Consider the following 22,237-nt stretch of genomic DNA (forward strand, 5'->3'; position numbering starts at 1 on the left):
AAAAACTGCAAAAACTTAAACAGCATTTAATTGCTAACATAAGTTACCCCACAGGTACAGTTCTGTGCTAAGTCAGTCTGACCCTTCACTGTCACTTCATGAAATATCATAGTCTCAAGAATTCAATGTTACTAATGCAAACAAAATGGCAATATAACCACATTCACCTGCTACAGTTATGCTGATAACCCCTAGACCAATTGTGTATAACTATCATGAACCAAAAAATATAAATTCGATCAAGTAATGATTAGGCTAACAGTATTTGCTTATCAGAAAGCAACTTCTTCAGTATGCACACGGAGTTCAATGGGGAAATAGAGAAGTTCGTACATTCCACAGGTGCACTGCAAACCTCAGACTCCATGCTGAAATCCAGTTAAGGATGTAATGTTTTGGGAATTACCCACTAACCACACCAGAAAGTTGGGGCTGTGCATTTTGTAAGTAACAATGTGATAAGCCATGATTACTATCAAACAACCTCTGGGTTTGAAAACGTAACTTTACAAATATGCACTGCACTTTTGGTAAATTTTGCTATTCAGCCCATTATTTCGCTCTTTCACTTTCTGTACATGATTCAAAACTGGCTTTTACTTTTTTGTTTAGAATCTATATATCAATAAGAATTCTTCAATCTGATCAGTTGATTGCACTGCTCACATGCAACAAATGCCTTGTGATGGGTACCAGATTAAAATCAGACCTCTCCTTGAAAAAAACTGCAAAACTTGAGAGATGCAGTTCTTTCAGAAAGAAAATGCAATATTTCAATGTATACTAAACTGGCAAGCTGTGGGAAAATGTCAGTGCTTATATGCACCCTACATGGACTATTTTCTAAACGGTGAGAAAATTCATAAAGCCAAAGTATCAAGGAATCTGGGAGTGCTAGTACAGGATTCTCTAAAGGTTGACTTGCAGGTTGAGTCCGTGGTTAAGAAAGACAATGTAATGTTGTCATTTATCTCAAGAGGATTGGAACGTAAAAGCCGTGATGTGCTACTGAGACTATATAAAGCTCTGGTTAGGCCCCATTTAGAATACTATGTCCAGTTTTGTGCCCCACACCTCAGGAAGGACATACTGGCGGAGATTCACATGGACAATCCCTGGAATGGTAGGCCTAACATACGATGAACAACTGAGGATCCTGGGATTGTATTCATTAGAGTTTAGAAGGTTGAGGGGAGATCTAATAGAAACTTACAAGATAATGCAGGGTGGACACTGGGAAATTGTTTCCATCAGGCAGTGATACTAGGACTCGTGGGCACAGCCCAGAATTAGAGGAGGTCAATTTAAATGGAAATGAGGAGACATTTCCTCAGCCAGAGAGTGGTGGGCCTGTGGAATTCATTGCCATGGGGGCCAGGACATTAAATGTCTTCAGGGCAGAGATTGATAAATTTTTAATCACGCAAGGAATTAAGGGACACAGGGAGAACGTGGGTAAGTGGCGTTGAAATGCCTAGCAGCCATGATTGAATGGCGGAATGGACTTGACGGGCCAAATGGCCTTACTTCCACTTCTATTTCTTATGGCCTTACATCCAAAAGGGCATTGATTTAGGAAAGCTTAAGAATATTACTGTTCCTGTATTCAATAGGCACTATTGCATACTTGAGGGAAAAAATCTGGGAATAATTGAATTAGTTGCTCAAGTACTATGGTCTTGGCTCAGTGTGTAACACTTAACTGAGGTAAAAGGTTCCAGGTCCTATAGACAATGGACTGAATAGCCAACTGTTGTGCTGTAACTGACAGACCTATGGGAGCCTTCCAATTCATTATAATGTACAGATGCTTTCTTTCACAAGAATACTGATGAATTCCTCTTCCTGTTGTGTTACTATCAGTATGAGGTAGCACTTGAATATTGTAACATTTAGGGGCCCAGACAGATCAAGTCATTACATTCAACTGTCACTGACAATTGTTATATTTTACTATTCCAAAACGTCAGTTACATGGTTATTGCAGATTCCGGAGTTTAGATGTTTCAGTAAGAACCGAGAAAATGGCAAAAAAAAGGGGGGGTATGGCATTGTTAGTCAAGGATAGTGTCATGGTTGCAGAAAGGATGTTTGAAGACTCATCTGCTGAGATAGTATGGGCGGAGGTTAGAAACAGGAAAGGAGAGGTCACCCTGTTGGGAGTTTTCTATATGCCTCCAAATAGTTCCAGAGATGTAGAGGATAGGATAGCAAAGATGATCCTTGATAGGAATGAGCACGACAGGGGGATTTTAACTTTCCAAATATTGACTGGGAATACTGAAGTTCAAGTGCTTTAGATGGGTCAGTTTTTGTCCAATGTGTGCAGGAGGGTTTCCTGACACAGTATGTAGACAGGCCAAGAATGGGTGAGGCCATATTAGATTTGGTACAGGGTAATAAACCCAGCCATGTGTTAGGTTTGGAGGTAGGTGAGCACTTTGGTGATAGTGACCACAATTTAGTTATGTTTACTTTATTGATGGAAAGGAATAGGTATATACTGTAGGGCAAGAGTTTTAGCTGTGGAAAAGGCAATTATAATGCAGTTAGGCAAGATTTAGGATGCACAGGATGGGGAAGGAATCTGCAGGGGATGGGCACAATTGAAATGTGAAGCTTATTCAAGGAACAGCTACTGCAGATCCTTGATAAGTATGTACCTGTCAGGTAGGGAGGAAGTTGTAGAGTGCAGGAGCCGTAGTTTACGAAGGACATTGAATCTCTTGTCAAGAGGAAGGTTTATGTTAGGATGAGATGTGATGGCTCAGTTTGGGCACTGGAGGGTTCCAAATTAGCCAGGGAAGACCTAAAGAGAGAGCTAAGAGGAACCAGGAGGGGACATGAAAAGTCATTGGCAGATAGGATCAAGGAAAACCCTAAGGCTTTCTATAGGTATATCAGGAATAAAAGAATGTCTAGAATAAGCGTAGGGCCAAAGATAGTAGGAAGTTTTGTGGGGAGTCAGAGGAGATAGGGGAAGCACTAAATGAAAACTTTTCATCAGTATTCATACTAGAAAAAGACAATAGTGGCAAGAACATGGAGACACCGGCTACTAGGCTAGATGGGATTGAGGTTCACGAGGAGGTGTTAGCAATTCTGGAAAGTGTAAAAATAGAAGTGTCCCCTGGGCTGGATGGGATTTAACCTAGGATTCTCTGGGAAGCCAGGGAGGAGATTGCTGAGCCTTTGGCTTTGATCTTTATGTCATCATGGTCTCCAGGAATAGTGCAAAACTGGAGGATAGCAAATACTGTTCCCTTCTCCAAGGAGGGAGGTGGAGACAATCCTAGTAATTTTAGGGTAGTGAGTCCTACTTCAGTTGTGGGTAAAGCATTACAAGAGATGGGATTTATCCAGAAAGGATGAAGTTGATTAGGAATAGTCAACACTTATGAAGGGTAGGTCATGCCTCACAAACCTTCAAGTTCTTTGGAGGTGGTGACCCATCAGGTGGATGAGGGTAAAGTGGTTGATGTGATGTACATCAATTTCATTAAGGAGTCCCACAGTAGGCTATTGCACAAGAGGTGTGGAATTGAGGGTGATTTAGTGGTTTGGATCAGAAACTGGCTAGCTGAAAGATGACAGAGGATAGTGGTTGATGGGAAATATTCATCCTGGAGTTCAGTTACTAGTTGTGTACCACCAGGATGTTTTGGGTCCACTGCTATTTGTCATTTTTAATAAGTTACCTGGTCAAGAGCATAGAAGGTTGGATTAATAAATTTGCAGAAGATACCAAGGTCATTAGAGCTGCAGATAGTGACAAAGGATGTTGTAGGTTAGAGGGACATAGATAAGCTGCAGAAGTGGCAAGTGTAGTTTAATGTGGAAATAAGCATGAGGGGATTCACTTTGGAATGAGTAACAGGCATGCAGAGTACTAAGTTAATGATAAGATTCTTGGTAGTGTAGGTGAACAGAGGGATGTGTCCAGATAGATAGATCCTTGAAAGTTACCACCTAGGTAGATAGGTTTTTAAAAAGGTGGCATACCTTTTATTGGTGGAGAGATTGAGTTTCAGAACCACAAGGTCATGCTGCAGCTGTACAAGACTCTGGTGTGGTGGACTTTGAGTATTGCATACAGTTCTGGTCACCCTATTATAGAAAGGATGAGGAAGCTTCAGAAAGAATTCAGAAACTTACTAGGATGTTGGCTGGTATGAAGGGAAGGTCTTACAAGTAAAGGCTGAGGGACTGGAGGCTGTTTTTGTTAGAGAAAAGGTTAAAAGGTGACTTAATTGAATAAAATCAGAGGGTGAGATAGGGTGGACAGTGAGCTTTTTCCTCAGATGGAAGTGACTAGCATGATGGTACATAGCTTTAAATTAAGGGGATAATATACATAGGACAGATATCAGAGGTAGTTTCTTTACTCAGTAGTAGGGGCATGGAACACTGCCTGCAACAGTAGTAGACTTGCCAACTTTTAAGGGCAATTAAATGGTCCATGTACCTATCCAATGACAAGAATGGAATAATGTAGTTAGATGGACTTCAGATTGGTTTCACAGGTTGACAGACGGCTGAAGGGCCTGTACTGCACTACATTCTAGATGCAATCTTGTCCAGGGAAAGGCAAAGCTATTACAAGGTTTCAACAGGGACACTGAAGTGCAATTCTGGGATCATTAGCAGAATAATATGACAGACCAAAGCAAGCTCCATGCAGAAAAGAATAAGCTGTCCTGCTGAAACAGCAGCTGAACTGCACACAGAACCTAGCTGGGAAATCCAGCAAGTCCAATTAAATAGCTGTTTATAAGCAGAAATTCTAAAGTGTTAGTAGGTTGTTAGCAAAAATCCTTATTTACTTAATTTTTGGCACTAAGGGAAGAGGATGTGGGAAGAATGCAAGAGAGGGACAGACTTAAGTATAGCATCTGAAACAGTGGACTCAATTCTGATCTAATGGCTTACTCCTGCTAAATTTTCTGTTCGAACAGCTGAGTACATGGAAGCATGAAGATAAGATCAGACTGACTCCACATACAAATCTGCATTCTATACAGAAGGAAAGCCTTCTTTCAAGTAGCACTTTTGCAAAGAGGATGACAGGCAAAAAACCCAGAAACAGTAATTGTTCAAATTGCTTTATTTGGAGATAAGCCAAAGAATGTTTTCTACAAGTAGACTTCAATAATCAATTAGCTTATTAGAAACCATTCAAGTTTTCAGGTTGCACAATTACATAATTGGGGTAGTGTGAAAACTGGACTACAAACAACTTAAAACATGCACTGAGCTGAGTGCTTCAAGCAGCAAGGAAGAATGCAGGTGTTTAGCTGCTGTCTTCACCCAAGGTGTGCTTGTCAAATAAATATTCAGCCATTCCATTTTCAGGAGCACCCAGTCTCCGCAGGTTGGTTACATGATCTCCTAGGAGCTTGATAGATTTGACCTGTTCATCCAAATAGTGGGTCTCTAGGAAGTCACAGAGCTGTGGAGAAAAGTCAGACAAACAATGCATTAACCTTGTGGGCAAAACTTCCATTATGTTCCAGGCCAGTTGGCATCAAGGCTCAAGAATTGCCAGTTGGGGGCAGCATTGGAAATGTCAATGGTTTAGAATTAGACTCCAGCATGAGAGAGTCACCATTTTGTGAAAGACAACAAGTAGAAAGAATTTCACAATACAATTTCTCATTGACTAGAGTCAAAAAAGTGGTGGACCAAGTAGGACATCAGATGCAATAATCTGACGATCTAACCAATTAGAAGTGAAAGCAATTAATTTGCTACAAAGTTAAGTGCACAAATTGCCCAAGGTATTACTTGTATAATAACTTGCAGTTTGGAAACAAATCTTTCCAACAAGCTGCCACAAACACCTTAATTGTGGCAATTAACTGAAGTACAAATATTGTTATGTTGAGAATGCACTGGTATGGCTCTATAAATGCCTAGAAGTGTATTAAATGACTAAATCTGGGTTGGATTTTGAAGAAAATCAAACCAAGCTGTTCAAAGATATCCAAATATCTTCTACCTTCAGAAGATTCAAATCTGGACAAATATAGACATGTTTTAAACTTTAGAATAGAGAGACTGATGACATTACAAGTCAAAAACAAATGAAAGTGATAAAAAAAGTATGATTAAATATCTCATTCAAGGTAGACAAAATATTCCATGAAGGAGATAGATATTAGGGAGGTGGATAAACTGAAGGTGAAGGAAATAGTGATTAAAACCAGTATGGCAAGGATTAGTGATAAACAATTTGGAAAGTTTCAAAAGCCAAAAAAGGATTTAAAAAAAGGTAAGCTAGCAAGTAACAAATTACACAGCAAGTGCTTTTTGAAAATAAGGGAGAAGCCAAAAAGTCAACATCAGCCCCTTAGTGAATGGAGCAGGGAAAGAATGGGAATCACAAAAAAGAGAAATAAATACTTTACATCAGTTCTCAGATAAGACATGAGCAACATTTCCCCACATCTTAAAAATTTGCACCAAGAAAACAAACTGATGGAGCTAAAAAAAACTGACAAGTTTCTGGACCCAATACTTTTATTCTAGTACGGTAACTAAGTAGCTACAGAGATCAAGGTGTGCTGATAGTAATCTCCAATCATTTAGGCTTTTCCAGGATCTAAGTATTAGAAAACTTTTAGAGTTTTTAAAAAAAAGAGACAAAACCCAGCAACTGTGTGCAACAGTTAGGATCACATCTGATTATTAAACATGTCCGATCCCAAACATCTGTTTGTTTATCTTTTGGTTTTAGTTAAGTCAGGCAAAAAATGAAAATTTAAAAAAAAAGTGACAGCTTTTGAAAGAAGTGAAAACAGACAAGTCATTTGTGCCTCCTATAGATAAGTTACGAAAATCCTAAAGATTATTTCAGCAAACCCTGTGGACAGAGATCTGAGCTGCATGCAGTTCTGTACCCTAGGAGATTTAAAGAGGATCCAAATTTTAAACTAGACCAGTTGATGGATCATAGTTTACTTTTAGTCATAACTATTCACTAGAGTTTGATAAGCATAATCTTTGGTTTGTTGGACCAACATGTCTAATAGATAAAAATGGGGCCTTAGAAATTTCTAAATAAAAGTTTGAGGACAAAAATAGTATGGTTTAATTTCCAGCACACTGCCTCAGTTAGCAGTTTATTCTGCCTCTTTAAGGTAATCAAGAGGAAGTTGATCCCAGTGGTTTTCCAAGTGGCTGAACTTTTAGTCAGTTAAAGAAGAATGAGAAGCAGCCTGGTGTTGCCAACTCAGACCAGGCTTTCTAGTTTTAAGGATTAGTTTTAAAACAGAAGCTTTGGGAAACTCAAATTGGAAGTTTCAGTGAACCTCTTCTCCCTGCCCCCTGCCCCCCACCCTTTATTGGAGAACTGCATATTAGAATCTGTCTCAATTTGCCTGTTTGCCACAGGGTATGCTTATGGGATGTTACGAAAAAAGTTACTGTATATGTTTATTTTCCAAAAGTTATTCTAAATTCCTTACTTAAAACACTAAACAAATGTGGTATGTTTTGCTTGACAATAGTTTGACTAGTCACATTGCACTTCATACCTACCTTTGAAAAAGCTTAAAGTCTAGACTATGAAATATTGGGTGGGGGGGTGCTCTAATCCACAACCTGAAAGCAAAATTTAGACTTAAAGGATTTGTGGAGAGCATGATTGAGGAATTTCTTTAAGGGTAGTGAACTTGGAATTCTTTACTACTAAGACTCATTGAGAATGGACATTATTAAAATCAGAAAAGGAAATTAGGTAGCCCAAGAAAATAGGTTTGAGAATTCAAGTTAGCTGATTAGTGAGCTGTTTCTTCAGATAGAAGATAGAAAAATGAAAGATCAAAGAGGTTCTTATGAAGGGTTACGAGATTTGAAACATTAATTGCTTTCTTCCCACAGATGCCAAGTTTCAAAGCAATTTCAAATCTCCAACATTTGTAGTTTATTACAAAAATCTGGAAGGGTATCCAACACTTTAGGCTGGAGAGCAAGATACTGAGTTCATAGATTGACAGTCCATACCAACTGCCTATTCATCCTGGTATAGGAGTCATCCTAAATTATCAGATTGCATTTACTATTTGAACAGAGTTTAAAGTTTTAGGACATTCATTAAAAGTGACCAGGCTATCAGGTAATTGGTCAAACCACTAAGGTCTAACACCTACAGTGTTTAGTTTCAACTGCCACCGCTCCCCCCACCCCCCTCCAAGTCACTGACATCTACATTCCATTAACAAAAGATTAAACAGCTTAAACCTGCTAAAACATCAAGTTTTAAGAGTACAAAAATATAGCTCTGAAAACTGACTTTCCCCATCCACAAACAGGTACTTCAACTGAAATTAAAGCATTAATTCTAAGAACTCCTTCACCATTCTTCCAACTCTTTACCAGCAGTCACCACACCCTACTTTCTAGTTAAGATTCTGCCTAGATGTGCATGAGCTATGAACTAAGATAAGCAACCCACTGCTAGACATGGTAATTGAGAAATACATACATGTGGATCATTCCTGTCTGTAGCCAGTTTATGCAATTCCAAGAGTGACTGGTTTACACTCTTCTCCAGCTCCAGAGAGCACATCATTGCATCCAAACCACTTCCCCATTCATCACGATCTGGTTTCTAAGAAAGAAAGTCAGTTATTTCACTAGGAAAGTAAAATGCAAGTGAAAGGAAAGGACAGCATCAGTTGTCTATGTCTCAGCCCAGATGGAAAGGTGTTGCTATCACAGCAGGCTGTGGCAAACTGTGGAATCTGGAGATCAAAGTATACAGGGTGAATACTTAGGTCTGAGAATGTGTTGTGCTGGCAGCATTATTAGTTGTAATTTTCAACTAATTTTGGAAACAATTTGTGCAGTGGTAGAATAACTTAATTTTCCATTTAAAAAAAATGGTTCAGTGGTGTCAAAGTATTATTGCACATTCCTAGTAGCCTTTCAGGTGATTAGCTGCCTCCTCAAATAACTGCAATGCATTTGATGTAGTCATACCCATGGTGTTGACGGGGTGAAAGGGGTTGTTGGTGTGTGTTCAGTGATAGGGGTTCTAGCATCTGTACTAAAGATATTTTCAAGTTAGGATGCATGGCTTGGAGTGGATCTTGAAGGTGGTGTTTCCATGTAACTGCTGGCCATATCCTTCAAGGAAGTGGTCATGGTTTGGAAGGAGCTGTCTTAAGGAACTCTGGTGCATTTTTGTAGTTTTTCTTGGAGATGATATTCTGCTGCCACAGAATGTCAGTAGTACTGAGAATAGATATGGTGCCACTCAAGTGAACTACTTTGCCCTGCATGATGGCAAGCTTCTTCATTATTGGAGGCCTGATGCATTCAGGCAAGTCTAAAGTATTGCATTATCCTGAGTGCTATCTCCTTGTAGGTGGTGAACACAGTTTAAGGAAGTGAGTTATTCACTGCAATATTTCCAACTTCTGACTTGCTCTTCAGGCTGCACTATTTACATTGCTAGTCCATTTCAGTTTCTCATCAGTGGTAACCCCAAATGTATTTATAGTGGTGGATGAATCTCCTGTTGGAGCTGACTATGGCCTAGCATGTGATAAGGGTTTTCCCACCCACCCCCTCGGGTGGGGATTTCGAGATTAGGTGCATTCTTTTCTAAAAAAAAGAGAAAGATTTTAAAAGAAAAGGACATGAAAGGCAATTTATTAAAATAGTTGTATAGAATGAACTGCCAGAGAAAAACAGTGGAAAGTATAGTTACAACATTTGGATAAGTTCATGACTCGGAAAGATTTGTTAGAATATGGCTCAAGCACAGACAGGTAGGACTAGTTTAATTTGAGATCATGGTTAGCATGAACTGGTTGGACTGAAGGGTCTGTTTCTATGCTGAGACCATGCTAAACTGAAATGTTAAAGAATCAGTGAATCATGCAAAGCTCAAACAATTGTTTCATTAAGTGGAGTAACAGAAGTGACTCAATGAATTCTGCTTAATCCCACTTGAAACTAGGCTAAAAGAGGCCAAGTAAATGCAACCATACATTCACCAGATCAATGGCAAAAATAAACTGTACTATGCGACAGCATCAGCTTCTTAAAATATTACCTTGTGCTAAAAAGTACAACTCCCAGATGTCAGGGTTCTGACAAGCTCAAAATTAAGGCAGAGATAAAAACTGATGACAAAATGAGCCACAAGGTGAATATTTCTCTATTTTACTAAAACTGCATTGTCTGCAAAAGGGTGATAAATCTCCTAGTTCACAACTGAAGTAAATTATCCAGATGTGGTATCAAAATCATAGCCCTGTCCATTTTCTGTCAGTCAGGTCAACTTGATTGATGTGGGACTATAGACAGTATGGTCAGCCATAGCTCAAGCCGGCTAAGTGTAGCTATTACCTAATCCACATGATCTCCCTGGTGACTAATACACTCATGAATGCTAACAATGCAACAATCCCAAACACTCCTACATGCAGGTGTTCTAAACAATCTGCTCAGTGATTGTGTATGCACCTCTGGAGCAGATAAGACTTGAATCTCTCCTGGACACTCCATGAAATCTTTCAGAAGTGATTGGATTCTAGAAGAATTAATAATGTTTAACAAGGCAAATGCAGAGAAAGATCAGTTGTTCAGCACCTTAACAATTAAACAAGTGTGTTGCTGGAAAAGCGCAGCAGGTCTGGCAGCATCCAAGGAGCAGGAGAATCGACATTTCGGGCAAGAGCCCTTCCTCAGGAATCATGCCCAAAACGTCGATTCTCCTGCTCCTTGGATGCTGCCTGACCTGCTGTGCTTTTCCAGCAACACATTTTCAGCTCTGATCTCCAGCCTTTGCAGTCCTCACTTTCTCCTCCAATTAAGCACCTGCCTTAAATCAAGACAAAACAACCGATTAAGGGAGGAAGATCTCGTGGTGTAGTAATATCCCTATTTGAGCCAGGAGGCCCAACTACTCCCAGTGTTAGCTGGTTAACAGAAAATCTGATCTTCTACACTGATGCAAATTCAGGGGGTTGGTAGTGAGGAAAGACTGGGAGGGTTGATGAACATTGGTTTCTGGTATGGAAACAATTTTAAAAGCTAAAACCAAATGGTATACTAACACAAAAGCACTTTGTTATCCTGGAGGTACCAATGACTTGAGAACCTAAAGATAACCAGCTATTTGGAACCACAAGCTTTGAAGGATCAAGGCATCTGTCTGATTGTAGCTCACCATAAGTGGTTCAACGCTTACCAATTTTCTGCATTTTTCCCCAATTGGGAAAGGGTTGGACAACTCAGCCACGTGAGTATCTCATAAGTACAATCATAGCAACACCAAAATTTTGTTCCGGAGTCAATTAGAATCAGAAACGCTGGGAGACTGCCTTTCTAGATGATTCCTTTAAGATGTATTACAGCAGCTCCAGCTTTCTAAAACACATTCTAAACCTCTACCACCTAAAAATGACAGGCTATCTGGTAGGAAAAGGAACACCTCTAGCCAAAAAGTTCCCTTCAAGTCAGCAATCTTGAAGCAGCTGCATTGCCATTCCTTCAATGGAAGATCCTGCAATCCTTTTTGACAGCATTGTGGGTGTACTGACCCCCATGGGCTAAACGGCAGCTCAGTCACCTTCATGATTAGTTAGCAACAAAATACTACAGATGCTCACATCCCATAAAGTGCAGACAAAGTACACTAAACAGAAACAACACCTAATTTGCCAAGGTGGGAGGAAAAGAAAGGCACTAAGTGCATCAAACACCCATTTAGCTCAACATTTTAGTATAAGGAGCTGAGGCTTGCAATTGAACTATCAGGAAGACTGCCAAGCTGACAACTTTAAATTCTAGCGAGCAGTTAAGTTGCATTTGTTACACTTGGCCTAACCCTCCAGGGGAGAGTGAGAGAGTTAACTCTTGAAAGCAAAGATATTTAAATACTAGGACCATTGTAAGTCAAAGACCAGTGCCACAGAAAACCCATGCATCCTTCCCCAAACTTCTGAAAGATCTGTTGGAATGTCAGCTCACCAACTGCCCCCCTCCCAAAGTGGAATGGTGTGCAGACACCCAGACTGCTCCAATCCAAGAAAATGAGATCTAAATCTGCAATTAATGTTAAGCCTACAGTTGCCTGACTTAGTAGTGAATTATATTGCGTAATCAGAAAATAGGAGAAAGTGAGGACTGCAGATACTGGAGACAAGAGTTGAAAAATGTGGTGCTGGAAAAACACAGGTGGCCAGGCAGCATCCGAGGAGCAGGAGAATCAACGTTTCGGGCTTATGCCCTTCTTCAGGAGCCCTGAAGGGCTTATGCTCGAAACGTCGATTCTCCTGCTCCTCGGATGCTGCCTGGCCACCTGTGTTTTTCCAGCACCACATTTTTCAACTCTAATCAGAAAATAGGTCTAAAAAAGTTATGGTTTAATGGTCTGATTTTTTAAGCAAGTCAAACACAACATCCACGACCATTACCACTACAAGACTTTGCTTAGCACAGCTCAGTTATTGTAAGAATCAAGCCCCTAGACAACATTCTAGAATTAAAACAAACTTCAGTTGAATAAGTCTATACAAAAATTAGCAAGCTTCTTAACCTTGATATCCTGAAGTAAGATGCGCCCTCCTCGTTGATTTTGCAGTTTCATGAGTTTCTCAGCATGCTCACGCTCTTCATGAGATTGCTCCAGGAAGAATTTGGCAAAATTCTTCAATGCAATGTCATCCCGATCAAAGTAAAAGGACTGAAAAACAAGAATCAAGTTTATGTTGGGAACATTGAAAGTGAAGTACAAGCTTATAAAGTGACATATTTATTGTATATAGCCTCTGGTTCTAGAATCCAAATTTAGACTTTGATTAAGGAGACAATTGAAATAAGTTGCATGTACAACCAAAAGTTAATAACCAGTAGGCTCCAATTCACAGTATTTATTCATATAGACCAATGGTTTTAAGCCTCTGCTTAAAAACAGATCCCATAATCCTAAAGCATTGCACAAAGATTTTTTTTAAACTATCCACAGTTGAATGAATAATCAAGGACATACATTGGTAATGTCAAGCATTTTTAAATGGAGCACTTGTGATGGTGTTGGCAAATTCTGCAGCCTTTCCTGCCAAAGGAAAAAGACAAAAGGTGCAGAGGCAACCAGAGCAGAGAACAGGAATTTATCTGAGTGTACAATGAACAGTATGAGACAATTTTCAGAAGCTAAAATTTGAGAAAAGGTTCAACTATCATTTCTTCACCTCACCCTTGTATAGTGCTTGACAAGATAGGTACTCAACTCCAACCCACATGAAAATGCCAGATTCTTAGAATGTAAAAACCTACAGGCTCTTTGGATTGACTGGAATTTTGAACATGCCAATTTAGCCTAACACCTCCACACTGTGGACATGGAGTCAAAACAGAAGAGGCTAAAACAGCATTTAAGATGGTGCCAGACCTGTTGAGATTTTTTTTTAGAACAGAAATTTCTGTTCTTGTCCATGAGTTAACTCATGAGGGAATGGATTTCTTGCAGATGCAAGAACCAAAATGTACAGACCAGGTTTAAAAGGAAAACAAACAGCATTTAAATGAAACGTAAAAATGAGACACCCAATGCTAGGAGGACCTTGCTACCACATTTACAAGAACTTAGAATACAGCAGGGGTCCAGTGGCTGTTACTGTGGGGTAACAATTCAGAGACCTGGACTACTGATCCAGCAACAGTATCTAAAGTCCACCACAGTAACTGAGGATTTTAAATTTTTTCCATGTACATTTGTAAAGGCAAGGACTGATTAGGGATAGTCAACATGGCTACATGCATGGGAAAATGTCTCAAACTTGACAGATTTTTGTAGTAGTAATAAAGAGGATTGAGGGGGACAGAGCAGTAGATGTGATCTATAGGGACTTCAGTAAGGCATTCAACAAGGCTCCCCGTGGAGACTTGTTAACAAGGTCAGATCTCATGGAATACAGGGAGAATAGCCATTTGGATACAGAATTGGCTCAAAAAAAAGTAGAAGACAGGGTGGAGGAGAGTTTTCAGACTAGAGGCCTGTGACCAGAGGAGTGACAAGGATCAGTGCTGGGTTTTCATCCTTTATATAAATCATTTAGATGTGAATATACAAGGTATGTTAGTTAGTAAGTTTGCAGATGACAAAATTGGAAGTGTAATGGACAGTGAACAAGGTTACCTCATTACAACAGGATCTTGATTAGATGGAGTTTAATTTAGATACTCAAGGTGCTGCATTTTGAGAAATCAAATCTTAGCAGGACTTACACAATGGTAAGGTTCTAGGAGTGTTGCTGAACAAAGGGAACTTGGAATGCAGGTTCATAGCTCCTTGAAATTAGTCACAGATGAATAGGATAGTGAAGGCAGCATTTGATATGCTTTCCTTTATTGGAAAGCATACTGAGTACCGGAGTTGAGGGGTAATGTTGCAGCTGTACAGGACATTGGTTAGGCCACTGTTGGAATATTGCATGCAGTTCTGGTCTCCTTCCTATTGAAGGATGTTGCAAAACTTGAAAGGGTTCAGAAAAGATTTACAAGGATGTTGCTGGAGTTGGAAGATTTGAGCTTATAGGAAAGAGGTTGAATAGGCTGTGACTGATTTCCCTAGAGTGTCAGAGGCTGAGGGGTGACCTTATAGAAGTTCATAAAATCATGAATGGCGTGGATAGGATAAATAGACAAAGCCTTTTCTGAGGTGGGAGAGTCCAGAACTAGAGGGCATAGGTTTAGAGTGAAAAGGGAAAGATATAAAAGAGACCCAAGGGGCAACACTCACTCACAGGGGAGTAAAATGTATGGAATGAGCTGCCAGAGGCAGTACAATTACAATATTTAAAAGGCATCTAGATGGGTACATGAATAGGAAGGGTTTGAAGGGATCTGGTGCTGGCAGGTGAGACTAGATTAGGTTGGGATATCTGGTCGACATAGACGAGTTGAACTGAAGAGTGTTTCCGTGCTGTACATCTCTATGAACATTCTACTTATTCACAAGTGTGAACATAAAATTACAGCAGTGTTTAAAACTCATTTGGTTCACCTATAGCCTTCATTCAGACAAATGACTTTAGACTCAACAATCGCTTTCTAAAGAAAAGAGATTCGAGGCGGCAGCGCACAAAAGGCCTTCTCAAAAGGAGACCAGTCTTATTGTCTCAACAATGCACTTGCCCCCATCCCCCCCAAACATGTGGGCAATCTGGTATCCATCCAGAGAGATATTAAAGCTGCCTTGTTGCTGTTCAGAAACGCCTCGAACAAAGGCGGAGAGCTCGCGAGCGAGCAGCCACCGCACAAATTAGCCAGCCTTTCATCTCAATGTTTGAAGCAAGCAGACTTCGAGGACAAAACGGTTGCTGCACTCCGCCAAGGCACCCACTTCGAAAGTGAATTCACTATAGAATTCACGAACACAGTTCGCATTAAGCGCGTTATAAATGGAGACCGGCTCCTTCACACCGCGCCCATTATGCTAGCACTACCGAGGAAACAACATGATCAGGTACTAGCCACCAAGGCCCAAGGAGACGGCGAGAGAGCCATCTTCGCTAGTCCCCCACCACAGACTGGGTGTGCTCTCCTCGCACACTCAGCCCACACACATCCTTTTGCCCTTCACCACACACCCAGCTCCATCTTCCATCTTACTCTCCTGGGAGAAACACAAGTGTTGATCGGCCTCTTTCTGCCTGAGGGCTGCGGACGGTACTCACTCACCATGGAGAGATAAACATAAGAGGCATAAAGCTCCAGGTTGATCTGGCGGCTGATGGCGGCCTCGCAGTCAGGATGATAATTCTGTCGCACCTGGGAACTCATGGCATCGGACGGTTCAGGAGATAACGAAGGCGGGTATGAACAGAGAAGCTCGCGGACAGCAGTTGGGGATGAAGGTTCCGTTCAATCACTGTTGAAGCAGGAACACTACCTTTCTCCCTCACTCTGAATCCGCTCCCACTCTCAACAGCTTCTTATGGCAGGGGTAGGCACGCATGCGTGAACCTAGGGGCGACCGCGCACGCTAGGGGACGGGCTTCCGAAAAAAAAACCCGAAACGTTCGCGCGCACCGCCCAGCTCCCGGTGGCGCGCGACACGCTGAGCCCCGCCCAACCCCCTCAGCCCCTGCGGCGCGCGACGCCATCAGCCACGCCCTCCCCCTGAGGCGCGCGGCCCGCTCAGCCCCGGCATCTGGCGGCGTGCGGCACCTTCAGCCCCGCCCTTAAAGGAGCGCGACACCGTGAACCTGGGCTTCTGCGCGTGCATTGGGCGTATCGCAGGATGGTGGCGCGCCCAGTTATGAGGGCCATGGTAAAATAGCGAAGTGCATTTGGGGAGATTTCTTAAAATCTCCTTGCAAAAAAAAATGAAGGGCACGTAGATGATTTTATATTATCATCTCATTATTTCATCAGTGAAGAGAAACTGTACCATGACAAAGTGGAAGGGAAAAAGCCTCACATTCAGCTGTAACTTTGGACAGACGGACTGTGATATCAGATATTCCGCAGGGAACCCCCCCCCCCATCATTTCTGCCAAACCCCCAACAATTTACCACAGCAGTTCACATACAGATGTTTCAAAGGGAAAACATGTTCATGAACAGCCTTTGTCTAACAACACGGGTATTATTAGGATTCACCTTTCTTCTTTATCTCTGCCTTCGAAAGCCTGACGAGATTAACGCAAAAATTCATGCTTCAACACCCCATACCCCGAGGGGAAAAGCGACAATGTTTTTCAAAGCACATTACCAATCTGTGTTGATGCAATGTGGATTTTGTTCCTCTTCGTTTGACCTAAATCTTGTCACTTGTCATGTGACAAGTATAAGTATTCAAGGACAAAGTTAGAAATCACACAACACTAGTTTATAGTCCCAACAGTTTTATTTGGAAGCACTAGCTTTCGGAGAATTGATCAGATGGAAACTAGTGATTCCAAATAAACATGTTGGACTATAACCTGGTATTATGTGATTTCTAACTTTGTCCACCCCAGTCCAACACCGGCTCCTCCACATCACATTCAAGGACAAGTTGCAATCATATTCAGACTGGACAGGACAATCACATTCACACGCACACACTCTTTCAGGGCTTATTCCCAAAACGTCGACTCTCCTGCTCCTCGGATTCTGCCTGACCTGCTGTGCTTTTCCAATGCCACATGTTTTGACTCAGAATCCACCATCTTGCCTAGTTTAGAGGAACATAATTAGGGAAATATGCAAAGCAGCATTTACCTCTGAGCTAAATTTTAAGCAGGTTGCCATTGTTTTTTTAAGTAGGCACTGCCTGAATGTCCAGAAAGATTCCTGTGAAGATTCTTAAATGTACACCAATTCATCCTATTTAATCATCTGATGCCATCTTGAACTTGCTGACATTGCTGCCTGGTTCTCAGCCACTTCAAGTTCAAGCTGTGGTGCATCATGTTGCTGACTATTCAGTTCTCAGACTGCGGCCAGGTGCATTATTCTCCACCTGCAGAGAGCTGAGTGTGAAACTGGGTAGTTAAAACCTGGTTTGGAATAAAACTTGTTTCTGTGTACACTATGTTTCAGCACTGGTTCCACATCCGGTCAAGAAATGCCTTGCTAGATTTGTGATAGTGTGCTAAGGATAAAATAGTACAAAATTAGTAATTACATTTTTTCAGGTCGGCATGGCTGGGTTGGTTTGAAGGGTCTGTTTCCTTGCTGTACATCTCTATGACTCTACTAAGAACCTCCTGAGGAGAACAGGAACATTTCAGACTTGGAAGGAAGATACAGAGCAAGAACTGACTTTGTTCTGATGCCTCTTGGCTGGCAAGTTCTTGAGGTTCTGAACTGAACATCAATTCATTCCCAAACCTGTACGAACGCCAACCATGGTACATACTGCAACATACATACCAAGGGGTCTCCCCATCCAGCCATGATTCACAAAGTTTCTGGTGTTCTGCAATACTCAAGGGGAACTGAACTGCAGAGAAAATACTTTGACTTTTGCCCTTCTCAGAGCATAACTATTATAGACTCGCAGTGCCTTGGCCATTTTGCTCAGTTGTAGGACCCCTGTATCTGCTCCAGAAGGTTCAAGTGCTACAATGGGACTTGAAGGGAATAGAACCCAGAGAGAATGACCATTTGACTCAAACATCCTCCCCTTTTCCCCTGCCCCAGATGACCCTCACAGTGACACATCCCTGTAGCAGCATCCATTGTAAGCCTCAGCCAATTTCTTATCTGATTTTGTTTGCCCTGAATCTATGCAGCTCAGAGTTGCAAACCAGACTTGTTTGTCTTCCGTATTATTTTTAAAAACCACACACAGACTCCAGAATCATTGGGGAATTTAGTGTATTCTTCTCTCTCTGCTTTTGTGAATTTTTGAGTTCTCTATCTCTCTGGATATGTTTAACCCACTGATATGGAAAAAGGACACACACCAGGCCAATTTCAACAGCTGCCTGAGGTCAGGGTCTGAGCACTGCACAATCCCTGAGTTCTAGGAATAGGAGGTCTCTTTCTTTCCCCTTGCTGCTGATGTAAAAACCTTGTCACTTGAAAACTTAAGGTCATTTCTCTTTGACCCAGGTTGTAGCTGCATTACTCTATGATCAGGAAACCATTGGGGGACAGGGAATAGTATAAAGCTGAGGTATATATCCCTTTAATTGGAAGAGCTAGTGAGACACATCAATATAATCTAATGTTTTGACCTCTTTCAAGTATGATGTTGCAGTTAAAAATGGGGTATCCAGGATTGTATCCACAGAAGAACATCAAGAAGAAAAATCAATTGCAGTCCCAATTTCTTGGCAGGGTATATTGTTTGATGGATCCAGGAAGCAGTGGCAAGTTGGAGGGCTATGACTTTATGGGATATATATGGAAACCTGATGATCTGCAAAGCACAAAACATGTTGCTTACAGGTAAGCCAGTATTCAATGTAGCAACATGTGTCAATTGCAAGACCTTTGTCTAGAGATGGGACGCACAAGTATTTTAATCAGAGTCCTCCAAAGAGGTAAAGGCAAAAAGGGAAAAGCATAGTCTGCTGACGCATCCTATCTCGGCTTGCTGTGCAAAGTCAGGGAGTGGTGATTATGTCCCCAGTCTGAGCAGGATCATGCTGGTGAAGAGCACATTTGAGGCCACTGGTGCAACCAGGTTAAGTGCTTGAGCCACTCATTTTGTTTTTCAAAATTATTACAAATTTGAGGTTTGGTATTACAAAACTGCAGAGACTCATGTGCAAATTATAAATGGTGTGTGGTATTGTAACCCCTCCCCAGTACCTAAAATGTAATCTTGAATTTCTCTTTTGTGCCCTGGCAGAAAGCACCCAAAAGAAATTTGCAGACCCGTTTGAATGATTTTATGATGCCCAGATGTGCTTCAGAGACCAAGACTGAGTTGGCGGATGTAACACAATGAGGGTTTTGTGTCAGGGATGTGTGAACAAAATGCCCCTCTGCCAAAGGTGGTAAACATTCCATTTTGAGTATGTCTTTTCAAAGGTGAAGAAGAGAACAGTTTCCAGAGGGTATTTCACAAAGTAAAGCTGATTGTGGCTCAAATTTGCCAGTGTCAATGGGGGTAGGTGTCCTAGTGTTGGAACCTAAACAATCTCAATAATGTGGAACAGTATACCTCTTTTGATCTTTTCTCCTGCAACCTCAAGATTTTTAAAATATAAGCTTAGTGTCACTGAAATCATTTACTCTTAATTTATTTCATTACTGATTTGTATTCTATTTGACTTTGATATTGCCAACTTTGACCCTTCGCTTAAGTTTTTCAATTATAATATTTATGCATACAATAAAACTTTTACATGGATGGGTTGGACCAAAGGGTCTGTTTCCATGCTGTACATCTCTATGACTCAGCTTTTGGAAGTTGAGTCCTAACAGTTATACCTTCACATTTCGTTCCATACATCTATGGCAAATTTGTAACTATTATACATGAATTACAAAGCATTATCACAACATATTCCTTTCATTACATAGAAATAATTACAAAATTAAATTAGCCAATGTTCATTGCTTTCGGAGAAGAAAATTTTACACACTAACAACTGTCTGAGAAAAAGCATTTTTCCACAACTCTTTCTTAAAATGAAGTCATCTTATTTTTAAAATGTTTTGCCAAGTTCCAGTCTCCTGCGCAAGCGGTAACACCCTTCTGCCATCCACCTTATCGAGTCCTTGCAGGATCTTGTATTTTGATAAAACTACTCTTCATTTAAGAACTGGGTTTAATTCAACATTTATTCATAAGGCAAAGCCTACATCCCGGGAATGAGTCAAGTGAATCTTTTCTGAACTGTTATCATTTTTCAAGTCCCTGTTCAGCTGCAATAAAATTTCTCTGCTTTTATATTTATATTTTTATATTATATTCCCCTTGTAATAAATACCAACATTCCAATTGACCTTTATCACTTGCTATGTCTCTATAATAATGCTTTGTGTACCAGGACATCCAGATTCCTGTATGGGTTACAGAAGTCCATCCATGATCCCTTTTCTTCATGACTTACAAGCCGTCTTTCAACAATATTATCGGGAAGCAACGGGGTAAGCTACTTCAGATTGTGCCTAAGCCATGAAAAGTAACCACTTGAATGAGGAACTGCAAGAGTAGAGAAAGAGATTTGAAGAGAAATGAAATTGGGGTAAATTGCATCATGTATTGAAAGTTGCATTCTATTGTGGAGAGAGTGAAACCTCCCTGGGAATAACAGAAGTAAAACAGAAGCAATAATGTTAATTTTGGTCAGCAACTTTGGTAAAAGTGTCAGGAAAACATAACAGGTCATATTCACTGAATGATACTAGAGCTGAACACAACTGATGGTTGGAGGCGTGTCAACATTATACAGTGGATAGAAGCTACAAGAAATCTTTTGATACTGTCACATAGAGATAAGAAAATCACAAGGGGAAAGAATTAAATCCTCATAGAAACTGAATCAGAAATGAAATTCCACTTGTTATGATAATGTGTTGTGTCAAATATTAATCATTAAGTTCATCAGCTGATTTCACATATTAAATATTTTTAAACTGTCATTGAATACCCTAAGAGGTCTGTTATACTTACTTGCATCTTAAAGCCTTTCAAATCACTCGAGGTCCAAAGTGGATTACAAAAAAAAATACTTAAATGACCCTGGGGACTTTCACACATGTTAATATTGAGGATTACTGCAAGAACAACGAAAATACTTTCCTGATATTGACTCAATGTTTGAAAAAATTCCATTGACACATTTGTTGTGAGAGAATGCAAATCTACTTTGTTAAGGAGCAGAAGTTTCAGTCCTGGAGGCGGGGAGAACCAAATTGCTTGATAAGATTACACTGATACTATATTTGGGACCATGACTTTGCAGTTTGAAAGCAAGTCACCTGACACCCGCCATTTTTATTGCAAAGTATAGAAAAGGCACTGCAAGCTGTTCTCTCACCAGAAGATGTTAGCAGGCTTGAGGAAAAGTGTCCATCTATTCTTTATTGATTCTCTTTTTCTCCCTTTCTGTTTCCTTTCAAACTAACAGCTTCTTTGGGTTTGCTGAATCTTCTTCTATTCCTATGTCCCTGCAAGCAGATGAAGAATTCTAACAGAAAACCTTTTGAATTTCTTCAGCAATGTCTCTAGGAGAAAGATGGACATTCTGGTTACGTTTTTGAAATATCATCTCAGTTAAGAACCAAAAGCCTGCAAATTACAGCAGTCAGAATACTAAATATAAATTGTGAACTGACATTACTTAGTGTTTGTCCAAATTTACCTACTTCTATTTTTAATTTGTAATTGTGTGCGTGGATATTGAGTGCATATGTTCTATTTTGGGTCTTGTATTAACCATTTAATGTTCTTACCCAGGTTAGTTTCAGAAAAATATATTGACTCCTTTCTTTGTTTAAAAACTCAAGAAAAGCTGTCTGGTTAATCCTTTACAACCAGCATGTAAACACAGTCAGTACATACACTAAATCGACAAATCCATCTTTTAAATACACCACCTTTTCCTTTCCTTAATTCCCTGAATCTTACTTGTTTTGGTTCCAAACTTTTCTTTAATACTTTATTAACTGACCATATTTAATTCATGACTGTAAATGGTGAATATCAGCAAAGTACTTGACCGTCAAAGCATTATATGAGTTTGATTCTTACCTAACATCCACCCAAATATACTTTGGCAGTGCTTACTAGACAGTGATAACAAAACATTAGGGCAGTTGCCTAACA

The 22,237-nt window shown here is 40.4% G+C and overlaps 1 protein-coding gene and 1 long non-coding RNA gene across 2 annotated transcripts; one reads left to right on the top strand and one right to left on the bottom strand.

Annotated features, from left to right (window-relative positions):
- Positions 1-5,086: 5,086 nt before the first annotated feature.
- Positions 5,087-16,027, bottom strand: LOC122557880 (ferritin heavy chain). Its single transcript, XM_043706046.1, has 4 exons — positions 15,700-16,027; positions 12,554-12,700; positions 8,486-8,611; positions 5,087-5,449 (listed from the first exon to the last, which is right to left on the bottom strand). The coding sequence occupies exons 1-4, from the start codon at positions 15,799-15,801 to the stop codon at positions 5,291-5,293; spliced, it is 534 nt and encodes a 177-aa protein (XP_043561981.1). The 5' UTR covers positions 15,802-16,027; the 3' UTR covers positions 5,087-5,290.
- Positions 16,028-18,594: 2,567 nt separating this feature from the next.
- LOC122558054 lies at positions 18,595-21,999 on the top strand. Its single transcript, XR_006314028.1, has 4 exons — positions 18,595-18,903; positions 19,310-19,570; positions 20,457-20,556; positions 21,540-21,999. It is a non-coding gene; the product is annotated as an uncharacterized LOC122558054 (long non-coding RNA).
- Positions 22,000-22,237: the final 238 nt, after the last annotated feature.

This window comes from Chiloscyllium plagiosum, chromosome 16 (genome assembly GCF_004010195.1).
Source record: "Chiloscyllium plagiosum isolate BGI_BamShark_2017 chromosome 16, ASM401019v2, whole genome shotgun sequence".
NCBI classification, from domain to species: domain Eukaryota; kingdom Metazoa; phylum Chordata; class Chondrichthyes; order Orectolobiformes; family Hemiscylliidae; genus Chiloscyllium; species Chiloscyllium plagiosum.

Coding starts and splice junctions, on each gene's coding strand:
- LOC122557880 (XM_043706046.1), bottom strand. CDS start 15,801: ATGAGTTCCCAGGTGCGACAGAATTATCATCCTGACTGCGAGGCCGCC. Junction 12,701..15,699: donor CTTATGTTTATCTCTCCATG/GTGAGTGAGTAC, acceptor CTTGTTTTTCAG/TCCTTTTACTTTGATCGGGA. Junction 5,450..8,485: donor CAGACAGGAATGATCCACAT/GTATGTATTTCT, acceptor TTTTCTCCACAG/CTCTGTGACTTCCTAGAGAC.